This window comes from Aquila chrysaetos, chromosome 23, assembly GCF_900496995.4.
Source record: "Aquila chrysaetos chrysaetos chromosome 23, bAquChr1.4, whole genome shotgun sequence".
Taxonomy (NCBI): Eukaryota; Metazoa; Chordata; class Aves; order Accipitriformes; family Accipitridae; genus Aquila; species Aquila chrysaetos.
In genome coordinates this window covers 8,362,525-8,382,258 of record NC_044026.1, presented here as the reverse complement: position 1 = coordinate 8,382,258, position 19,734 = coordinate 8,362,525, and the positions used below count along the sequence as shown (strand labels likewise).

Here is a 19,734-nt window from a genome sequence, read left to right as displayed (position 1 = left end):
AAACCAGCTTCCATGGAGGGTTTTTATTTAAAAAAAGACCTGTATATGATTTTTACAATCAAAGGGTTGGTAAACTTATTGAATTATTTTTCCAGTTATGTCTGCTGTCTTATGTCCATCTTTGTAGATTTGCCAGGTTTTTGGCATAGGGACAGTTTTGTGTTTTGTTTTGTTTTTCAAGTGTGTAATATACTTCGTGAGTACAATGCAAATAACCATATATTGAAACCATCAGTATCACTTCTAATATCTGATAATGTAGTACCTAATTCATAGTCCTCCATTAAAAAAACCCTACCCATTTTTTTTTGAGCTATGGTAATTGGACCGTAGACTATAGACCATAGACTCCAGTCTAATGGAAGGCTATCATTCAATAACCATTATACATGTTATGACAGAACTTTTCCAGATGAATTATTCTTTTACAGTATATCAAAGCGGTAAATTTAGTGGTCTTAAAGCTTTTAGGACTCACTTTTGCAATGATAAAGTGACCACATAGGTCCAGATATGTATTTTTCAATGTGTCACATATGGCACATCAAGTCAATTATTATTCTTATTAAGGCACGGCTTTGTTGTGAAGTTTGTAACCTTTCTAGCATTTGAAGCACTGTGTGAATTTCTGCTGCTGTGCCAATCAAGGAATTTCAAAGTGGTAAGCAAGAGTAAAGAATTTTTGGAAGGAACCTGGTAGTAGCTTACTTCTAGGGAAGCTTGCAAAATGGATTTCTGACCCTTTAGAGCGAGGGTTTAAAAGCAGTGAGACAGGGCTATGTGACAGATTTCATCTTAATGTCAGAAGAAAAGGCCAAGGCTATATTTAGCATATATTTAAGCCGGGTGCTGGAGGAACTAAATATCTTCAGGTCATCTGTGTACAAGAGACTGCTATTACTGTTGCCAGAGTTGTAGTTGTTCTGCCTTTAAGTACTTACTCATGCTGTGGTCCAATGAATTGGTTGAGGAAATCAGAGTGAGTCACTTGACTTTGTTTTTTGAGTTCTAAAACTCTTTATAAAAACTTGTTCATTACATTTTGTAGGGTTTTCTTCGTTATTAAGGAGTATCATGTTTATTTCATGACTGGATGAACTGTTGTCATGCTGCAACAATTAAGCCATGCTGGCAAAAATCTAGTAAATGTAGATTGCTGAACACTTTTTTTAATCCCGTCTCTAGAATGAAAATTTTGTGTTTCCTTAAGGCAGTTTAAGCCCATTTGATTTCTAAAAGCAAAGACACACTTTAAAATTTGAGCTCCTGATCGTGTTTGCTGCACAAAGAACCAGGAACTTCAGGACAGACGTATATTGAAGCTGAGTTCTATCAGTTTGAAAATAGAAGTGTTTGTATGAGAAAGTATTTACTTACTTCTGTCACAATTCACATACTTCAGAGCAGATTTTTTTTCTCTTACCAACCTGAGAGAAGTAGTTTAATTCCGTGTTATGTTTTCAGTCTGCACGTTTGAGTGCACGCATCTCAAAGTTATCAAGGGAAAGTTACCTTAAAGGATTAAAATCTAGTAGTAGTTCATCCCCTGGGTGTTCTGGATGGTGCTTTATGGTGAAAGTGAACTTTAGTTAGTTAGGTGTGTCCCTGTTTAAAGTGAAGGCCAAGTTACTACTGACAAAATAATTGTCTGTAAAAGCAAATAAAACAGTATAGAGGTGGTTCTGAAACTAATAGAACCAGCCTTACTCTGCTGCCTGTAGCCATGGGGCCTTTTCCTCTTGCAGCAGGGTAGCAGTGTCTTTACTATCTGTAAGCAAAAGTCTACAGCCTGCTTAGTCTTTGGAGCAATACGTTAGGTGGACAAGGCAAAACTATGTTCGGGAGCCTGTAGATAGGTAAACAGTGTGGATGAACATGTGCTAGTGTTTCAACTCATACTCTTCTCCTCTTTAGTTTATTAGAATTGGTGTAGTCTGATAGTCTGTAAACCTTTGAAGTCTTTCCCAGTAACTGCTGCAATAGCACAAAGCTTACTCTTCCCTCTGTGTTCTAGAGAACATTTAAGGTCCTCATTTTCTGCTCTTATGCTAAATATTGGATGTATCTCCATACAGCGGGGTCAGGAATCTTGACTGGGGCACTCCTTTGGAGACCCATGTGTTACTGAAGCACGTCTATTTTAAATTCTTCTTCCCTACAGAAGTTGCTGTTGGGAGATTTTGAGAAAATTGCTGGTATTAGGTTCTCGATGGAACTTGTTTTGTGTGTATTCTCATGACTTGTCCATATCTGATGATTCTTAAGGCACATCTCAGGACAAGTTTTGCTTGGGCTTTATTTGAAATAGGGTAAAGTTTGAGGAAAGTGAAGTTGAAAGGATTCTTAAGGAAGTTTGTTTTTCCTTTAGTTGTCTTAATTCTTTATTTCCTTTTATAGCATGTAATTAAGCAACAAATGAGAAATGTGCATGATGTAGTTAAATTTTCAACAAAACAATGTAAATTCCTTCCTTAACTAAATTCATTAGCTGTAGACATTTTGAGTAAATACATCTAGGTTTGTTACACTTGTAGTTTAAGAGATGCACCTCTGAAACCTGCCATTTTTCTGGCAACAGGCTGTCCTTTTGAATATTTCCAATTTGATTTATTAAATGAAATCAGCATAATTTTGAACTTCAATAGTTAAAAACCAGCCTTTTGCATGAAAAGAGGTACTAGACATGGTTATCCTTTCTGCCATGCACAAGTTGTGAACTTGATTACAGCTTTGGTTTTGTCTGCTTTAAGAGGGGTTGTTTTTTTTTTTTTAAAGACACCTCAGGATCTCAGTTTTTTAGTATGGATTTCGTTAGAAGAAAATTGTTATAATTATGAATTGACTCGTGAAGAGAAATAGCAAATATCTGCAGCACATGTATTCAGATGGTTGACAAAGGTCAGTACTATAAATCCAAAATACAAAACTTCTAGTTGAGTTCACAGAGATTATTCATTAGCTCCAGGAACAGTGCTGCTTGTTTCCTCTAAGGATCACGTGGTCTGCAGAACTTAGTTATCTATGCACGATTTTATGGCTTTAATTTACAATCAAGGACAGCTTAGCTTGGAAGAACTGTAATTGGTTTGTACCACTAGCTGTCTGCCTTGCTCCTCTCTGACCAAGAAAGGCTCAGCTGCTTATGAAGCAGGTGCTAAACCTTTGCAGCCCAGCATAAGATAAACCAGCACTCATTTTAGTTTCTTTAATGCAGCATCCTGTAATTTGCAGTAGCTTAACAGCTGCTACATGAGCAGCTGAGCTGTTCTTACAGCAGAAGACAGCTGGGGAGGAGAATCATGGCAGCCATCCTAATTTTAAGCAAAACAAGAATAACAGCATTTAAATGCTCCATGCGCAGTTTCTCTCCATGGAATCTAGATAAAGAGTTTACTAGCAATCTTTATAGAGTCTTCAGATGTTGACATGGAATCCATAATCCTGTTGCATAGCAATGAGTATTTCTACAAATCAGCTCTGGCTAATAACTGACACAATTGCTATTCCAGTAATGCCCAATTTACCTTGTCCATTTAGTTTAGAACAGTAATTCTCAGATACAAAAGTGGTCTTGTAAAATGTTGGTGTAGAATGAGTGTCATCTCAGATTTACAAAATGGTTCTCTATACGGTTGATTTTTTTTTTTCCTGTGGCAGCTCTGCAGACTTAGCATGAGATCAGAGACAAGGTGGATGTCTATATCATCACCAGTAATTACACAAGTCATTTAACAACTTTGTTAATGAGTGCACCAGAAACAAATAGTCTAGCTATTGTAACCCCGCAGCATTAAGAATAAAAAAATAAATCTTAATTTAAATAAAGCTTGTTTTCTCTTTTATTAACATGTTTCTGGCCATGCTGTCACTTCATCCAACATTCCCAAGGAGAACTCTCTATTGCCCATTTTCCTGCATACTGACTGAGTAATTTGCAGGACCTGAAAAAAATTCTAAAGCCTCTTATAATGCTGCTTTGTTATAAGACAGACAGACCTGTAAGAACTCAGCCAAAACTAGTTGCAGTTGTATCACTTTGAAGGATATGCAAAAGCTGCACAGTGTGTTAACAATGGTAAATTTACAAGTGCTTCATATTTTGATTGTTTGCAGAGTGTTAGACCTACACCACAGAACGAAGCTATAACAGTACATTTCAAGCCAGTTACGTTAAAAGCCTCTGAAAGTAAATATACCAAAGTTGCAAGTATTAGCTTTGATGGTAAGTATTGCTACTCTCTTTAGAACTTGTCAAGTGCTTCTTAAAACTTGCTGAAACTTCATGAATTATTTTCACTCTCTTAACAAAATGTTATTTGTAATTTTGAGAAGGAAATGGAATTTTCCTACCTGGAAAAGGCTTACAGTTCTTCTAACTTCAGTTATCTCTGAAGGGATTGTCTCTGATCATAATCAGCAAGTACTTTAACCTGGTAAATACTGGTGAGAAGAGAAGGAATTCTTAATTCTTCTATTAAATATAAGCAGTATTCTTATGTTAAGACACTGATTATTTAAAATGTATTGTTTAAAATAGGTATTTGGTTTTGAGAAATCCTAACAAACCAGGACGTGTTCCTCACAGTAGTGTATATTAGAGGAGAGTATATCCCTTGGATTGCCCTTTGATCCTTCCAAAGTTTAAAAAAGAATCCAAAATCTTATTTCTGAAAAAAAAAATACATTTTATGTTGGGATGCCCATGGAAATAAGGCTTTGTCATGCTCTTGAGAACCTTACTGGGAAAACGGGCTTATTTTATTTTGCTATCTTGAATTCGTATTAAAGAAAAAGGGAGGTGAAGGTGGAAAAAGACTTTTACTGGTACCTTTCCTACAAAGATATGTATGCAAATACTGACTTTCATTTATATCTTTATGAAAGAAGTGTTGGGTCATTTTCCTCCTATGTAGTGTGACTGTAAATACTCTGCTGACAATTTGTAGAAAGGCACCTCCATTTTTATAGAGATTTTAATCAACTGTCAGAATGCTGTTGACCTACTCAGATGTTACTGCTATAAGATACTAGTTGGTGCTGTAAGTCTTTCTGCCTGGACTGCTTAAAAATGGAAGTTTATAGATGCAATGTTTTTCATTTCAGGTAGACATAATTTTAGAAGTTGTGTGGATAAAGAGGAGAGGATTGATTTTTATTATTGTCATTTATTGATTAACACTTTAGGTATTTAATAGCTTATGGCTTGTACGGTGAGTGAAGTATGTTTTTAGTCTCTAAATAAACGCTGAAATAGCTGAACTCTGTCAACCTGAGGTGGTAATATGTTCAGATTTTGAAGCTGGACAGAATTGTTATATGAGGATGTACTGACTAACATCTTGGAAGGAATGGTAGTTGGGGAAAAATACCCAGTTAAGGTGCTTAATGTGCTTAAGGGATTGACTTGGTGAATTCTTTTCAGTGATGCAGCCAGCCCTAAATATTTGCTATTTCAGCTGTCCTAATACATGCAGTGGCTTTAGGGGCTGGTGGTTTCTCCTAACTAGTATTTGAATCCCTTGACTTTTCTGGTGATAGTGCTACCAGGCTAACATTGCTTGTTCTGTGATCTTGGAGCAGACCTGTGAGTGTCATTCTTGGTGCTTGTATAGTTTGGGTTCCTGCATGGATTCTGATTCTATTTCTGTAAAGTTTACCATGTCTTTGTTTACTTTGTTATTAAAATGTTGCTGTGTTCCTAGCCCAAAGTCCTGCTTGACTGGTAGATCTAAGTGAGGAGCCCAGCCATCTCAAGTTTCTGTTCTGTTAGTGGAGGGACAGGTGTATTCCATACTCTTAAGTGGGGAATTCAGCTCACCTGGGATCTGAATTATCCTCTGGACATGTCCAAGTTATTTATTTGACGGGAACAACCAGGCTTCCCTATCGCAGATAGGCTTACTAACTCAGGCAGGTCAACTAACTGGTGTTAAGGGGGAGGAATTCAGAACTTGGATCTCTTGCTTCCTAGACTTATTCCATGTCAGTTGCTTATTGAAATTTCTTTAAGAACAATTTTTCTCTTCTGTGATACTTCATTTCTGGGCTAGCTCTGTGCTTTTATTCTTCCACTCATGCTAGTCTAACCTAATGGATCATTTTTTTGTCTGCTTTAACAAACTTCTTGTATTCTTGTGTGTACAGCATCAAAAGCAAAAAAAGCATCACAGTCTTCTGGGAAAATAACTGTTAAAGCAAAAGAGAAGAGCTACTCCAAACTCGAAATACCGTATCAAGCAGAAGTGTTGGATGGGTAAGCGTACACTAATTGAACATAGTTCAAAAACTGAATGCTGTAAATTAGCTGATGTAGCAGGAAATTTAGCCTTCTTAGGGGGAGAGGGGATATAAAGAGGTGACACCCAGGTTTTCTGAATCTGGAGCTCATTTAGAACTACAATTACTTGTCATTTTTCTGTTTTTATACTAGTAGATGAGGTAGTCGTAGTAATGCATAAGCTGGTTTCAAGGCTTGGGTTCAAAGTGACATTAGTAAGTTGTTTTTCAGAGCAGTTGAACGCTGCAGATAAGACATTTTAAAAATGCAGTATTGGAAATTTTTCCAGTTTTGCATTTGCTGTTCTATCACTATATGAAGTAAGGGTAGAGAAAATATTTTTGGTTTTAAGCAAAATTTTGGAAGAACTGTCAGTGCTTCCATATTTTTTGTTATTTATTTACAATGTCTGGCTAAGTTGACTTTAAAATTATTGTTGAAATGAGGTGCTACTTTATCAACAGAACTGACAGGGTATTTTAAAGGGAAAGAACATAAACCTTACCTTTCAGAACTTTTCTGCTGCAGATGCCTGATTTGGTTAATAAGGAATATGCATGATTTGCAAACTATCTTAATACTATTTTTTTATCTTGTTTGAATTACTTAATTATCAGTGTCCCTGTAGTGCTCATAATACAGTTTCAGCATGCAGTGGGCTATGTACCTTTTTTGCTGTTGGATTGAATGAATTCTAGTTTTTTATGCACGAAAAACACTTTATGTTTGAGGAGAGTCTTTATTTTTCTCATACTGTTTTCTTTTAATAGATATTTAGGATTTGATCATGCTGCCACACTCTTTCACATCCGTGACAGTGCTGCTGATTCTGTGGAAAGACTGATCTATCTAACAAACACGTTCAGTTTTGCAGTCCTTGTACATGATGTTGTGTTGCCTGAAGAAGCAAAACCAATGTTTAAAGTAAGCCCCATTTCAGTGAATGTTTTTACCCAACCGTAAATGTTTAAATGTGCTGCCTTTGTTAAATTGTAACATTGATCTTCACTGTTCACTGATCTAGGTCCAGAACTTCAGTAAACCGGTCTTAATTCCACCAAATGAATCCAGATATATTTTTACACTTCATTTTATGCCTTCCACATCATCTGTTCATATAGATAATAATATTTTGCTTATCACCAATGCTTCTAAATTTCATCTACCTGTCCGAGCATACACAGGATTTTTAGATGTAAGTATTTTCCTTTTTTTTTTTTTTTTTTTTTTTTTTTTTTTTTTTTTTTTTTTTTGGGCTACTTCAGTCTAATTAGAGGCTGACTTGGTAGGACTGTTTTTAATTCTTTATTCTATATCTATGGGAGGATGGCTTTTTTAATTTCAAAATTATTTTACCAGTTCTTCCCTTAAACAGCTTTGGTTACTGCTGAAAAATTCTTTTTTGTTCCCTTTAGTTTTACATAGAAAATGTATAGATTTTGAGATTGTCATGGTACTGCTATATTAGACTTATTAATGCATTTGTTAATGAGCTTAGAGTTTCAGCACATTTTATGTTTATCTTATGCTAAAATACCTTTATCAATCTTTCTAGTACTTTGTACTGCCTCCAAAAACTGAGGAACGATTTATAGATTTTGGCATATTGAGTGCAACAGAAGCTACTAGCATTTTATTTGCAGTCATCAACAGCAATCCGATAGAGGTAAGGACGGATTTATTTTTAGTTTGCCTTTTAAAAAATTTACGTCAGTGTTGTTACTGAAAACAGTACCTTTTGTTCTTTTTAAGCTGGCTATAAAAAGTTGGCATATTATAGGGGATGGTTTGGCCATAGAACTTCTAACAACCGAAAAGGGAAACAGAACAACGATAATTGCAAACCACCATGAACTACAAAATGCTAGTGCATCCGATCAGTCTTCAGTAAGTAATCCTTTGAATCCATTGCTTAAAGCTAGATTTAAGAGGGGGAAAAAGGGAAAAATCTGTGCAACTTCTTGCAGTTTCACTTTAGCAGGGGGCAGGGAGGGTAAGAATTCTTGATTTTTGTCTGAATTTGAGTATGATAAAGCATGTATAATTTTTAAAATTTATTTTAAGAAGCAGTATTATGTTCAGATTTGCTAGATTTTGAAAGGGGAAGCTTCAGAAACGGTAACCTCTGTGCCCTCAGACGATGCTCATCATTTATCTGGGAAGAGTGGAATTTATCACCTCAAGGAATAGATAATTTTTGTGTTAGTAACATGTGTTTGAATTCTTCTTTTTACCACTGACAATTGTTTCATATGGATTTTGATTCAGTTTAAAGAAATAAGAGGATGTTGGGTATGTTTGTTTAGTGAAATTTCTTTCCTTTTAATGGAATGCAAATGGATGACTTTTTCTACCATTTACAGGTGATACTAGCATCAGGTTATTATGCTGTGTTTAGAGTAAAACTAATAGCGAAAGAACTTGAAGGAATTCATGATGGAGCTGTACAAATCACGACAGATTATGAGGTATATTTATTGTATGTTCATGGGTGTTGCCCAAATGATATGTTAAATTTTTAAGCGTGAAGTTTTAAGAGTTGTATTAGTGGACAGATTGCAATATCGGGGAGAAGTTGAGGTTGGAAGGGACCTCTGTAGGTCAAGTTATCTCTGCAACTTAACTCTGCATCAAACGACAGTAATGCTACTTGTGCCGTGTCTTCTCTGAAGGAATGAAGAATGACTTTCACTACAATTTTCATCTGGCTTTCAGAAATATCCATTTAAATCTGAGCTAATGCTTTGAGGTATGGGTTCTTCAATGACTCGACACATTCTCAAAGCATCAATGCATGGATCTTTTGGAATAACACATGCTGACAACGTGCTTTTTGGTACATTGTTGGTTACTGAAATCGAGCTATAATTTCAGAGGCTTTTTGTCAAAACCCAATGTGAAGGTTGTTTTGGAGAAATTGCAGTTTGCTGACAATTGAAAAAACAGAGTTCTTACACTAAGATTAGTAAGGGAGAGAAGGAACAACCAGTTAATTCTCAACTTCATATGCCTTTCCTGTTAAGTTATTTTGTAGGAGAGGGAGATTTTAGTACATAATGGAATCCGTATTTAATATCTTTGGGTGATATATGTAGGAAGAAAAAAATATGACACACTGTGCTTATGAAGTCAGGAAATTATATAGCTTATTGTATGATTCTGATGAAGCTGCAGAAAATGGGAAATTTCTAATTTTTGCAAGTTATCTGAGATTTTAGGCTTTTTTTAATACATCCATACATGTATGTGACCTTTCAGTTATAGACTCTGAAGCACTTTTATTTTCTTGCTTGTTCTTACAAGTTACTCGGTTTGTATTGGTACCTTTAATAATACACAGAAAGGAAATCATTGCCATCCCTTCCACACTCCTTTTTCTATGTCTACGTCCATCTTGAGGTCTTACCATGACTTCTAGTGGTTTTTGAGAAGTTTGGTATATCTTCTTCCCTCATACTCATTTACTTTAAAGATGTTACCCTCCTGTTTTCCAACAAAGTAAGCCCCATTCAAGTGAGAACTATATAATGCCCCATTGGAGAGCTTATATTTTAACTGTGCTTTTGTGTTCCATATAGATGGTGCTAAGTATGACTGGGCAAAGGTGTGCTTCCTGACAATATGGAGTGACCGTTCTGAATATGATAATGTGTTGAAATCTTAATTCATGTCTCCATGTCTTAAATGTGTATATAAACCTAGACTACATTAATTGTAGAATTTCAGGGTGTTTTTTATTCTATGAAATTTAAAAGTGGAAGAGACATTTAAAGGCTGACGTTTAAGTATTTTTTTTCTAATCTTTTCTTGTTCTTTTTTTTCCAGATTTTAACTATACCAGTGAAGGCAGTGATTGCTGTAGGCTCGCTGACCTGCTCCCCAAAACATGTTTTTCTTCCACCTTCTTTTCCAGTAAGAGTTGGGTCATAGCACTAAGTGTTTTCTTGCTGTGTTTTTTATTTATCTGTCCTTTTCAAGAGAAACCACTGTCTTGAATTGTTGCATGTTAAATTGCTAGAGAGATTGTGCTACTGAACTGTCATGATTCAGTTTGTTGCTATTTTTTGGTTCCTCCCTCCCTCCCCGCATGTCCCAGCCGTGAGTTATCCCTACATCTCCTTTACTGGCCCTTTGAATGGGATTTTGGAATACTGATATGATCCCAAACTTGATTCTTTGAAGCTTCATTCTAACGTTAGCGTAGCTGTGGTCACTTAGTTGTTACCAATTCATGTAAGTTAGCACCAAGAGTAAGAGAGAGATGAAATTGCACAAATGCGTTTTTCAAATTCCTAAAGTGTAATGCCAAAGACAACAAAGTCAGCTAATAAACTGATGTTTTAGTATAAGAAGTCCTTGATCTCTGTGAAAGCGTTATTGTATTGTTTCCACACTGAAAGTAGATCTTCTTGAGGGTACAAAGTGGAGTACATAAACAGGAAAGCAAGAGCTGTGTGGGTCTACAGCTCTCTGCAGAAGTATGTAATAGCTGTTTTCATCCCTCCTCCTGCAGTAGTGTTCATTCAGTGAGTGCTGAAAGCAGCTTCTTTGCTCAGAGCTACAGACTCAAACAGCAGGCTATTAACCAGATAATACTTTGTTCTCAGTTGGCATCCAGCATAACCATAGAAACATGGGCAGTAAAGGCATATTGACTTTGCAATTGGTATTTCATTGAAGTCTGAACTTCATGTGACTTTCTGATGAATGGGGAATGTAATATGATGGAAAATCATAGGGAGAGAGATTGAAAACTGGGGGAAAAAAGTAGCAAAAGGAGATAGAGATGGCAGTTTTCTGAAAGGATAAAACTAACTCCATGCAGGTAGGTGGAAATGGTTTTTGTTTCCTTGTCTGTCCTGCATAGTCTCAGTCTGTCATAGAGCACTGCCTGTTCTCACCTTCTCTTCCGATACCTCCTTAGTATCTCCTGCTTACCTTACAATTAGTGTACTCTTAAATAGTAATTTTTCACTGGCACTTTATCAAATGCTTTATCTTATGCCTTGTAGGTAAATGATAATTTTTGGACAAGTGATGCAATAGGTCTCATCAGAGGAAGATAGGAAGTCAGCAGGACTTCAGTAAATCACTGCTACATTTGCCCCATTACCTATTCTGTCTTCTTTCTGATCTACTTCACAAATTGTTCTGAAGTCTTTTGCTACTCTTGAGGTCAAACAGTCATGCCTACAGTTGCAAAGATCACTTGTTATTTTTTTATCTTTAGGATCTATGTTTCCTATTTGACTATATGGCCTCACTGTTATATAGATATTTATTACACTGACTACTGTATCTGTAACTTCATCTATGAACTGTTCCATAAGCCTTTGATAACCTGAAATAACTTAAAGGTCCACTTCCCTTTCTTTCACCAAAGATAAAGCAATTTCTATATTCTGTATCCTAATTTATATATCCTAATTGCTGGCAAGATTATTGTCCCTCTTGAATGCCTCATTAAAATACTTTGTTCTGTTTTGGGCCATAAAGAAGTAATTTTTTTAGTCTCCCTTTATTTTGTTCTGACTGGAATGGCTAAAGAGCTTCTCAGTGTATCTTAGCGTACTTAGGTCTTGGTAAGCTTGGGTTGTTGGCTTCTTTGATTTTTTGGGGGGTTTTTTTTGTTTTTTTTGGTTTTCGTTGTTGTTTGGTTTGGATTTTTTGCTTTTGTTTTCTTTTGACAGGTACTGCTTCGTGTAGCACCTGTGTTTCTCAGCCCCTAAGGCTGACTTCCTTGCTGTCATCATTCTTTCTCACCCCCAGATGGCTGTGATTTTTTTTATTTTTTTTTAATTGGCTTCATCCTCTTATCTAGTAATGTTTTCACATAATTACTCATTCAGGGGAGCTTTGGGCTCCTGCGTTTTGTTTGGAACTGTAGATTCAGATATAATTATCACTTTTAACAAGATTCTAGACTGTTTTCTGTATTCAAGCCCCAAGCTTTTCAGAGCAGTCAGCTTCACTTACTATTTCTCTTCGTTGATCACTTAGCTCTTCTGATATTTGAGAACATTGACAGCAGACTTACTTTTCCTTGTTCTTGGATTCATTTCAAACTATACTTGTGATCACTGAATTCATGATACTGTTACATCTAGTTGTTCTGTAATGCCTCCATTACTTATGAAAATAAGCCTAAAATAGCATCAGTTCTTCTTGTTTCAGTGTTTGGTAGAGAAATTTGACAGCTATAACTAGGTGCTACAATTTTAGTAACACTTGCTTTCCAGTTCATACCTAGGACGGAATTCTCCTGCAGCTGCCTGCTTCCCAGTGCCGTCTGTTTATAATGTTAGTGTTTTTGCACCTAAGTCTGATTTCTGGTATTCTGTCAAAGTTTGTCAGTAATACACTAACAGCATATACAGGCCTTGTAAAGATCGGTTTCTGGATGTAAACAGATCTTAGCTGTGTTGACTTCTGCTTCGTAACGGCATTTTTTAGCTCACAGTGCCACGTCTGAACAATTCCCTGATCAAAGCTCATCTTTGAGGACCTGTATGCTAAATAGCATTGTTCTGCTTTTCTTACTACTGATGGGCAAAGTCTTCTTCCCTTATCTGTTTCATGTCTAAATGCTGTGTAAGGGTCTTAGTAAGATACTGTTCATTTGTTATACAGAGTTTTAACAAACCTTTATCTTGCCCAATTGATGGCAATTTGTTACTCATGGGATTCCATAGATGAAGCTCAGACATACCTCCTATTCAGTTTAACAAGACTATACTGTTTAGAGATTTTTGTAGTTTCTTTCCCTCTGCAGTTGCTACTGTTGAGACTGTTACAGTGTGTGACTCTTTCCTGAGGCCACAGTCATATTTTGAGCCTGCAAAAGTGCATCTCTCCCATCTCTCCACTTCAGTCCTTACCTTAGAGAATTTTTTCAAAAGCTGAAAGTATTGATTTAAGGGGAACATGAAAAACTCTAGTCATGTTTATTAGAAGATAGTCTTGGGTATTTAAATTTGTTTGTATTCATTTATTTTATATAAATCTGATAGGTTGTCACTGGTCCTGAGTTGCACTTGTTTGTTTGTTTTGTTTTTTATTTATTGTTCACTCTGTACTTGACAGGGTTGGGTTTTGAGATAAGGTGAAAAACATGGCCACAGAGTCATTGATTTACAAGTGAGGGCAGGGGGAGAACTTGACCATTGTAATGATTCTGATTGTGACAAACAATTAAACTACATGTTCTGTGCTTAAAAGGTAAAATAATGTTTGGCTCAGAAGAGGAGGCAGGGTGCAGAGGTGTAGGGAAAAAACTTGCACTGTTTTCTTTTGAAATGTTGTAATTTTAGTGCCTGGTGTATTGATTTCATTGGGGGTGGGAAAGAGGGTTGTACCTATGTTTTTAAATGCCCTGTGTCAGGTGTAGTGTTTGTAATCTGCAGCTTTGCTCTACTATTCCTTTCAGGTTGTTTCTAATTACTAGCTACTATGTACTAGATGTCTTACAAGAAGCTTGTTTCCCTTTTGTAATAGGAGGCTCAGAAAACTGAAGTTTTCTCTTGCCTTTCCTCCTCTGGTACTTTTTTTAAAATGATTTGATTAAGCAGAACTGTTGTCCTAGCTCTTCAAGACACTTAAGGTGTACTTAATTTTGAAAGAGGGATGAGCTGTGTTTGGAAGCAGGTGGAGGAAAGAATACAACTTCACAGAAACTTACCCTGAAGTGTTACAAGCATCATTTTTTTAAGATAGCATAGTTAAAAATCTCAATTTAACATTTTAGCTCTCCTGTGGTCTTTGCTAGCCTGCATAAATAAATATATATGCTAGGGAAAATGCATATCCTGCAGAGTTTTTTTTTATCCTTTCTTTCCTTTAGGGGAAAGTAGTTCACCAGAGCTTGAACATTATGAACTCCTTTTCTCAGAAAGTGAAAATACAACACATACGCTCCCTGTCAGAGGATGTAAGGTTTTATTATAAGAGGCTAAGAAGTAATAAAGAAGATGTAGAGCCAGGAAAAAAATCAAAGGTTTGTTTATGCCTTATTTCTACATTTTTACAAGTTCTCTCATACATAGCATACGTTAAGTTTCTGTGGTCATCAGAAATCTTCTTTCTTTTTTCTTTGGTCATTAGATTTACTGTGCTGTTTCTTAATTGATCTGCTCTTATCTGTTTTGCAGATTGCAAATATTTATTTTGATCCCAGTTTACAATGTGGAGATCATTGTTATGTAGGATTGCCTTTTCTATCTAAATGTAAGTAACATTCAACTTTATAATGAAAATCTTAAAAAAAATAATTGTCCTTAAGCAATGATTTTTACATGAAGAGTTTAAAAACCACGTTATTTCTTAAAGCGGAATCTAAAGTTCAGCACAGCGTAGCAATGCAAGAAGATGCGTGGGATTCTGACTGGGATTTGCATGAGAACTTATTCAAAGAATGGACAGAAATAAAAGAGAACTCAAGCCATAGGTAAGTATTTTATCCCCGTTGCTTTCTCAGGCCTTAAATCACTAGATAGTTCTGTGTGCTGTTATAAAATACAAGATTTCTTAATATTGCAGTGCTCTTTGTGAGGGGGCCAAGGAGGAGTTACTTGGCCTTCTCTGCAAAACCTTTAAAGAGAACATTTTAAAAGTTAAAAACCAGTAATAATTTCCTCAAGTCAAGCACAACACTCAAAGTTACTATTCACTAGAATATGCTGCAGTTCTTAAAAAGATGGCAACAGCAAGGCAGTCTCTACTCTGCAGAAATTTCTGAAAAACCGATTATACTCTTTGTGCAGTATCCCTGCTTAATCTGTTTTAAAGTATCAACCTCAGTATCCCTCTTATGATTTCATAAGGTTTTCTATTGCTACTATTCTGAGATTATTGCATTTCAGTGAAATATCAAATTGTCTGGTATTTTTCCTTGAGATTTGCTAAGTAGAAGGTGATTAATGATTGCTATTCAATATTTAGAAAAAGTCAAACTCTGTAGGCTCCTAATATACCTTTTAAACATCTGCCTTCTCATACATGAAGTGATTTAATCTCCAATAGACGTCAGTTAGCATTAACAGCAAGTGCATGCGTCTTTTGTGATGATAGCATCCAGAGTATCATTTCAAAAAAGGTATGCGTATTTGTGGAGAAACAAAATGACTGTATGTAGCTAAATAGAGTAACAAAAGCATACCTCCTTTATTACTTTTTTGTTATAATGCTGATATATTAGTAACTCCTGAACAAATTTGATGTGAACAGAATCCTCCATTTAGTCACACCGGTAACTTTCAAGAATGTCTTATCACCTACAGTAAGAGGACAGTAAAGGAAAATTCTATTAAAAATTACTTCTGAATAAGTAGCAGTTCTAGCTAGAATATACGATGCTCTAATATTATTTAATATAATATATAATCTAGAATCTGTAATGCTTTTAAAGAGAGTTAAAATGAACCAGCTATCTAAGGTAGCATTAAGCAAAGGAGAAATTGCTCCTTCTGAATACAGAGAGGGGTTCTGACTTGGGCATTTGGAGTCTCTCCAAAATGCTTCTCTAGGTTGGAAGTCTAGTGTTTCATCTGTTCAGCTGACTGGAGAACTCAATACTGTTAGTCTTGTTTCAGCTTATGGTGGAGAGCTTGTAGGAGAACAGGAATCAAGTCTGTTGCAGAAGTTGGTTAATAGCAAAGAACTTCATTCACTGATGGAAAGAGTAGCTGGCCCCAAGTGTGACTAGTCCAGATTTGCTTTAGATTTGTTAGATAGGAGTATAGGCATATACTGTTCATACCTTTGCAAATCATCAAATGTATTTGGGGTTATATTTCTTAGTCCTCTGAATTTCAGTTACATTCTCAAAATTTGCTTTTGCAATAGTAAGGGCTAGGCACTTCCTAATGAAAGATCAAATTTGTGTCTCTGTCCATCCAGAGAGCAGTGATTTAAGGGAAATGCAAATACTGAAAGATTCATGATGCATTGCATAAGTCCTACCTCATTTTCTGCTCACCTTTATCCATAAATAGGCCATAACAGAACTTGGAATGGATGGATGTTGGCAACAATACTTAAGTAGAGAACATATTTAGAATCTTTGGGTTAGTCTCACGTAGCACATTTTGGTGGTTTCTGTCGCACTTTTTAATAGCAGTACATATGGGCAGAGCTCAATGGCTTTCTTAATTGCATATAAATATAATGTACCCTTCTGTTTCTCAAACTAGTGTTGTTTTCAGGGTGCTTTTAAACACTCTGGTTTTTCCAGGCTTTTCCTATTTTACTCCTGTACAGTAAGTTTTATAACTATTTCTCCAGGCTGAATGCTGTATTTGAAGTAGACACAGATCTTCAGAAGGATGTCCAGTTGAAAATTACAGCAGAAATGGCCTGGCCTTCCATACTTAGCTCACCACGCCATCTAAGCTTCCCTCTGACCAATACAAACAGTTCATCAGTAAGTTATTTTGTTGATAGTATTACTTTGTGGGGACTGCATTTTTAACAACTGTTTCTAATTACATTAACCCCAATGTAAACTTTACAAAAATGGTGTTTCTGAATAGGAAGAAGAAATTTTTCTAGAAAATCCAGCTGACGTTCCTGTGTATGTTCAGTTCCTTCCTGTAGCTCTGTATTCTAACCCATCTGCCTTCGTTGATAAAATGTTAGAACGGTAAGTATTGTTTTAGAGTAGTTATGCCATTCTCACTCTACAGCAAAATACATTTTACAAAAAATCCACGCAGTATTTGGCAGCTGTGTTGGTAGTTACAGTTTTGGCCACTTTTAGAATTTGAATCATTAGGCCAGTTGAGAACTAAATCTAGGCTGATTGCCATTGAACGCACATGTGTATTTTTTGCTAAGTTAAAATGATGTTTACATTCTTTCCTTAACTTGAAGTATAAGGGGGAGAAATAAGAAAAATTGAATGATCCTTTCAGCTGCATATTATTTGAGTCCTACCATAAGCTCTTGATTTGTGCTAAAATCCTTAAGTGCAAGTATGTTGTTATCTTCTCTGATGTGGGGAAAAAAAAAAAATTGCATGTCTGTTTCAGGTTTAATTTGAGTAAGCCAACTAATTTCAATCTGAGGACTCTAGAGTTCCAGGTCTTCAGAAATTGTGTAAGTATTTCGATACATTCTTTAGATTTTTAAATTTAGATATTTTAATGTTTTATTAGGAGTTCAGTTGTACATGTCTTCAAGTTTAGGTATCTATATGTGTGAAGAATGTGATGCTTCTGTTGGCTATTTTCAGGGAATTAGGAAAAGTACTATTTCTTCAAATGTAACAGTTAAAATGTCACTTTTTCTGTATGCTTACTTTATAATAAGATTGTGGAAGTTACAGGAAAATGCATTTATTCATTCTGTTACTGATACAGGAATTTTTTTTTTCAGTGTAGTGGTTGGTAGTTCTAAAATTAGCAAAATATTGAGTTTTCCATTGCTTTGTTCTTTATTTTAAATGATTTAAGTTTTGTGGACATCTTTAAGTGTGTGCTTTTTCATGTAAAGAGCATGCCACATCCTGAACACTTTCTTTTCTCATCTAATATGTATGCTTTTTTCCCTCCATTTGCAATTAGTTTTAGATTAGCGATTTGATGCTTGCACAGTATCTAAAGGCAAACTTAGCAAAATACACTTTTTTCAATACTTCTACTATTTTAAGTTTGCTTTTCCCCCTTTTTTCCTTTACTTAGGAAAAACAATATTCTAAGAATGTTTTAACAATGGAACATTTTGAGGATAGAAAATGTTACGTAATGGCTGAATGCTAATTTGGTGTTTAAAATACTTATTTAAAAAACTTCTGAACTGTTTCTTCTACCAGAGCTTTATGAATCCACATGTGTATAGTTGAGCTCAGTTCTGTCTTGCTATGTTCTTCTGCTTCTTAATAAACACAGATGGTTTACTAATAAGTGGCAAAATTCCTGTGCTGTCAGACTTTCTGGTTAACAAAACCAGTATAACATTGAGTAGTACACTTCTTTATGACAAGACCAATCTTCTAGCTAAAATAATATAATTTCTGTCAATTATATGTAAAAATTTCCTATTTTTAAAAGTGTTACTTTGTTTTCCCCACTCTCTTAAGGTCCAGCCATTACAGAGCACTGTTGGACTTACAAAGGGCCTTGCTCGTCATTCAGTTTTAAGCCTAATATTAAAACCTGGTGAGAGAAAGTCTGTCAAAGTAAAGTTCACTCCAGTTCTTAATAAAACTGTTTCATCATTAATTGTTATCAGGTATGATAGATATTTCTGAAATGAGTGTGAATTTTTGTGATGTTTTTTATTTATATACAAGTTCATACTTGTGATTGGCTGCCAATAAGAAACTATCGCTTTTACAAGAATAATTGTAGAATCATATGTGTCTGGAGAAAGATTTAATTTAAATGTAATTGTGATATGTTTTGCAGTAGTTAAACTGCATTCACTACATACTTTCTAATTTAAATATATAATCCACTGTTATACTTGGAGATTTGAATTCTTAAATATGTACTACACTATCTTGAAAGTAGGGACTGTAGTTATAGATGCCATTTGCAAGATCACACTGCAATGCAAATTCAGTCTTTCTAGTAAAGAGCTCTGAATAGCTATTCAACTTTTGTGTCAGGTATGATACATTCATATGATGATGAAATATAAACTTTAACTAGTACCTCATTGGAGTTTTTATTTGTATACTATGTTGTGATTTCTTAGCTTTTTGTCTTGTAAACACTGTGTTTGAGACCCCCACTATTTACTTCCATATTGTGGGGAATTATCCATGGAACTGCTTACATTTCTGTCCTCCAGATTTGATATATTACTTCATAGTCTCTAGAGAAGCTTGCAGGAGCAATAGACTGCATAATCCTTTCATGAATGTTTCCCCCTTTTCTTTGTACACAGAAACAATTTGACTGTAATAGATGCCATAATGGTACAAGGACAAGGAACGACTGAGAGCTTGAAGGTTGCAGGCAAACCTGCTGGTCCAGGAAGTTCTTTACGATTTAAAATCACAGAAGCATTATTAAAAGACTGTTCAGAAAGTGAGTACTTCATGAGCAACTATGCTGAACAGAAAAGAAATTACGTTTTACATGTACAACTTGAAATGTGTGGAAGTATTTTTTCCCATGTTCTAGTGCCTCAAAATTTTAATTCCTTTAAATACATTAAAATTGCTTCTTCATTTAGGCAGAGAATTAAATATTTTACCTTTTTCATTTTAATCTGAAAATTAGGAAAGATGAAAAAAAAGCCCTTCATCCACTAAAATTCAAGATAGAGGAGGTGAAGATCCTAGTACATTTACTAGGATAATCTCTAATTCCTAAATTTAAGTCAAATTGGATCACAGATGAAACTTTGTGTATTTTTTTTCTTTTCTTTCCCCCTCACACCTTCAGAATCTGTATGCACATAGCCAACAGGGAAAAAGGGAGTGTATGATGAAAATTAAATCCCAGCTAGATTCT

At 35.4% G+C, this 19,734-nt stretch overlaps 1 protein-coding gene across 5 annotated transcripts in view; it reads left to right on the top strand.

Annotated features, from left to right (window-relative positions):
* The window catches only part of TMEM131 (transmembrane protein 131), a 101,467-nt gene that overhangs the window by 59,024 nt on the left and 22,709 nt on the right, over positions 1-19,734 (top strand). For 4 of the 5 annotated variants that reach the window (XR_005931187.1, XM_029998908.1, XM_029998907.1 and 1 more), the window contains exons 12-27: positions 4,114-4,222; positions 6,145-6,253; positions 7,048-7,201; positions 7,302-7,472; positions 7,833-7,943; positions 8,030-8,164; positions 8,641-8,745; positions 10,103-10,189; positions 14,118-14,270; positions 14,425-14,500; positions 14,603-14,720; positions 16,556-16,694; positions 16,804-16,913; positions 17,302-17,368; positions 18,351-18,502; positions 19,163-19,305. Coding sequence is in view for 4 of the 5 variants with exons in the window: in XM_029998908.1 (XP_029854768.1) it covers positions 4,114-4,222; positions 6,145-6,253; positions 7,048-7,201; positions 7,302-7,472; positions 7,833-7,943; positions 8,030-8,164; positions 8,641-8,745; positions 10,103-10,189; positions 14,118-14,270; positions 14,425-14,500; positions 14,603-14,720; positions 16,556-16,694; positions 16,804-16,913; positions 17,302-17,368; positions 18,351-18,502; positions 19,163-19,305 (1,939 nt within the window). In the remaining variant the exon portion in view is untranslated. The remainder of the gene's footprint in view (positions 1-4,113; positions 4,223-6,144; positions 6,254-7,047; positions 7,202-7,301; positions 7,473-7,832; positions 7,944-8,029; positions 8,165-8,640; positions 8,746-10,102; positions 10,190-14,117; positions 14,271-14,424; positions 14,501-14,602; positions 14,721-16,555; positions 16,695-16,803; positions 16,914-17,301; positions 17,369-18,350; positions 18,503-19,162; positions 19,306-19,734) is intronic. The other variant, XM_029998909.1, reaches the window with a different exon arrangement.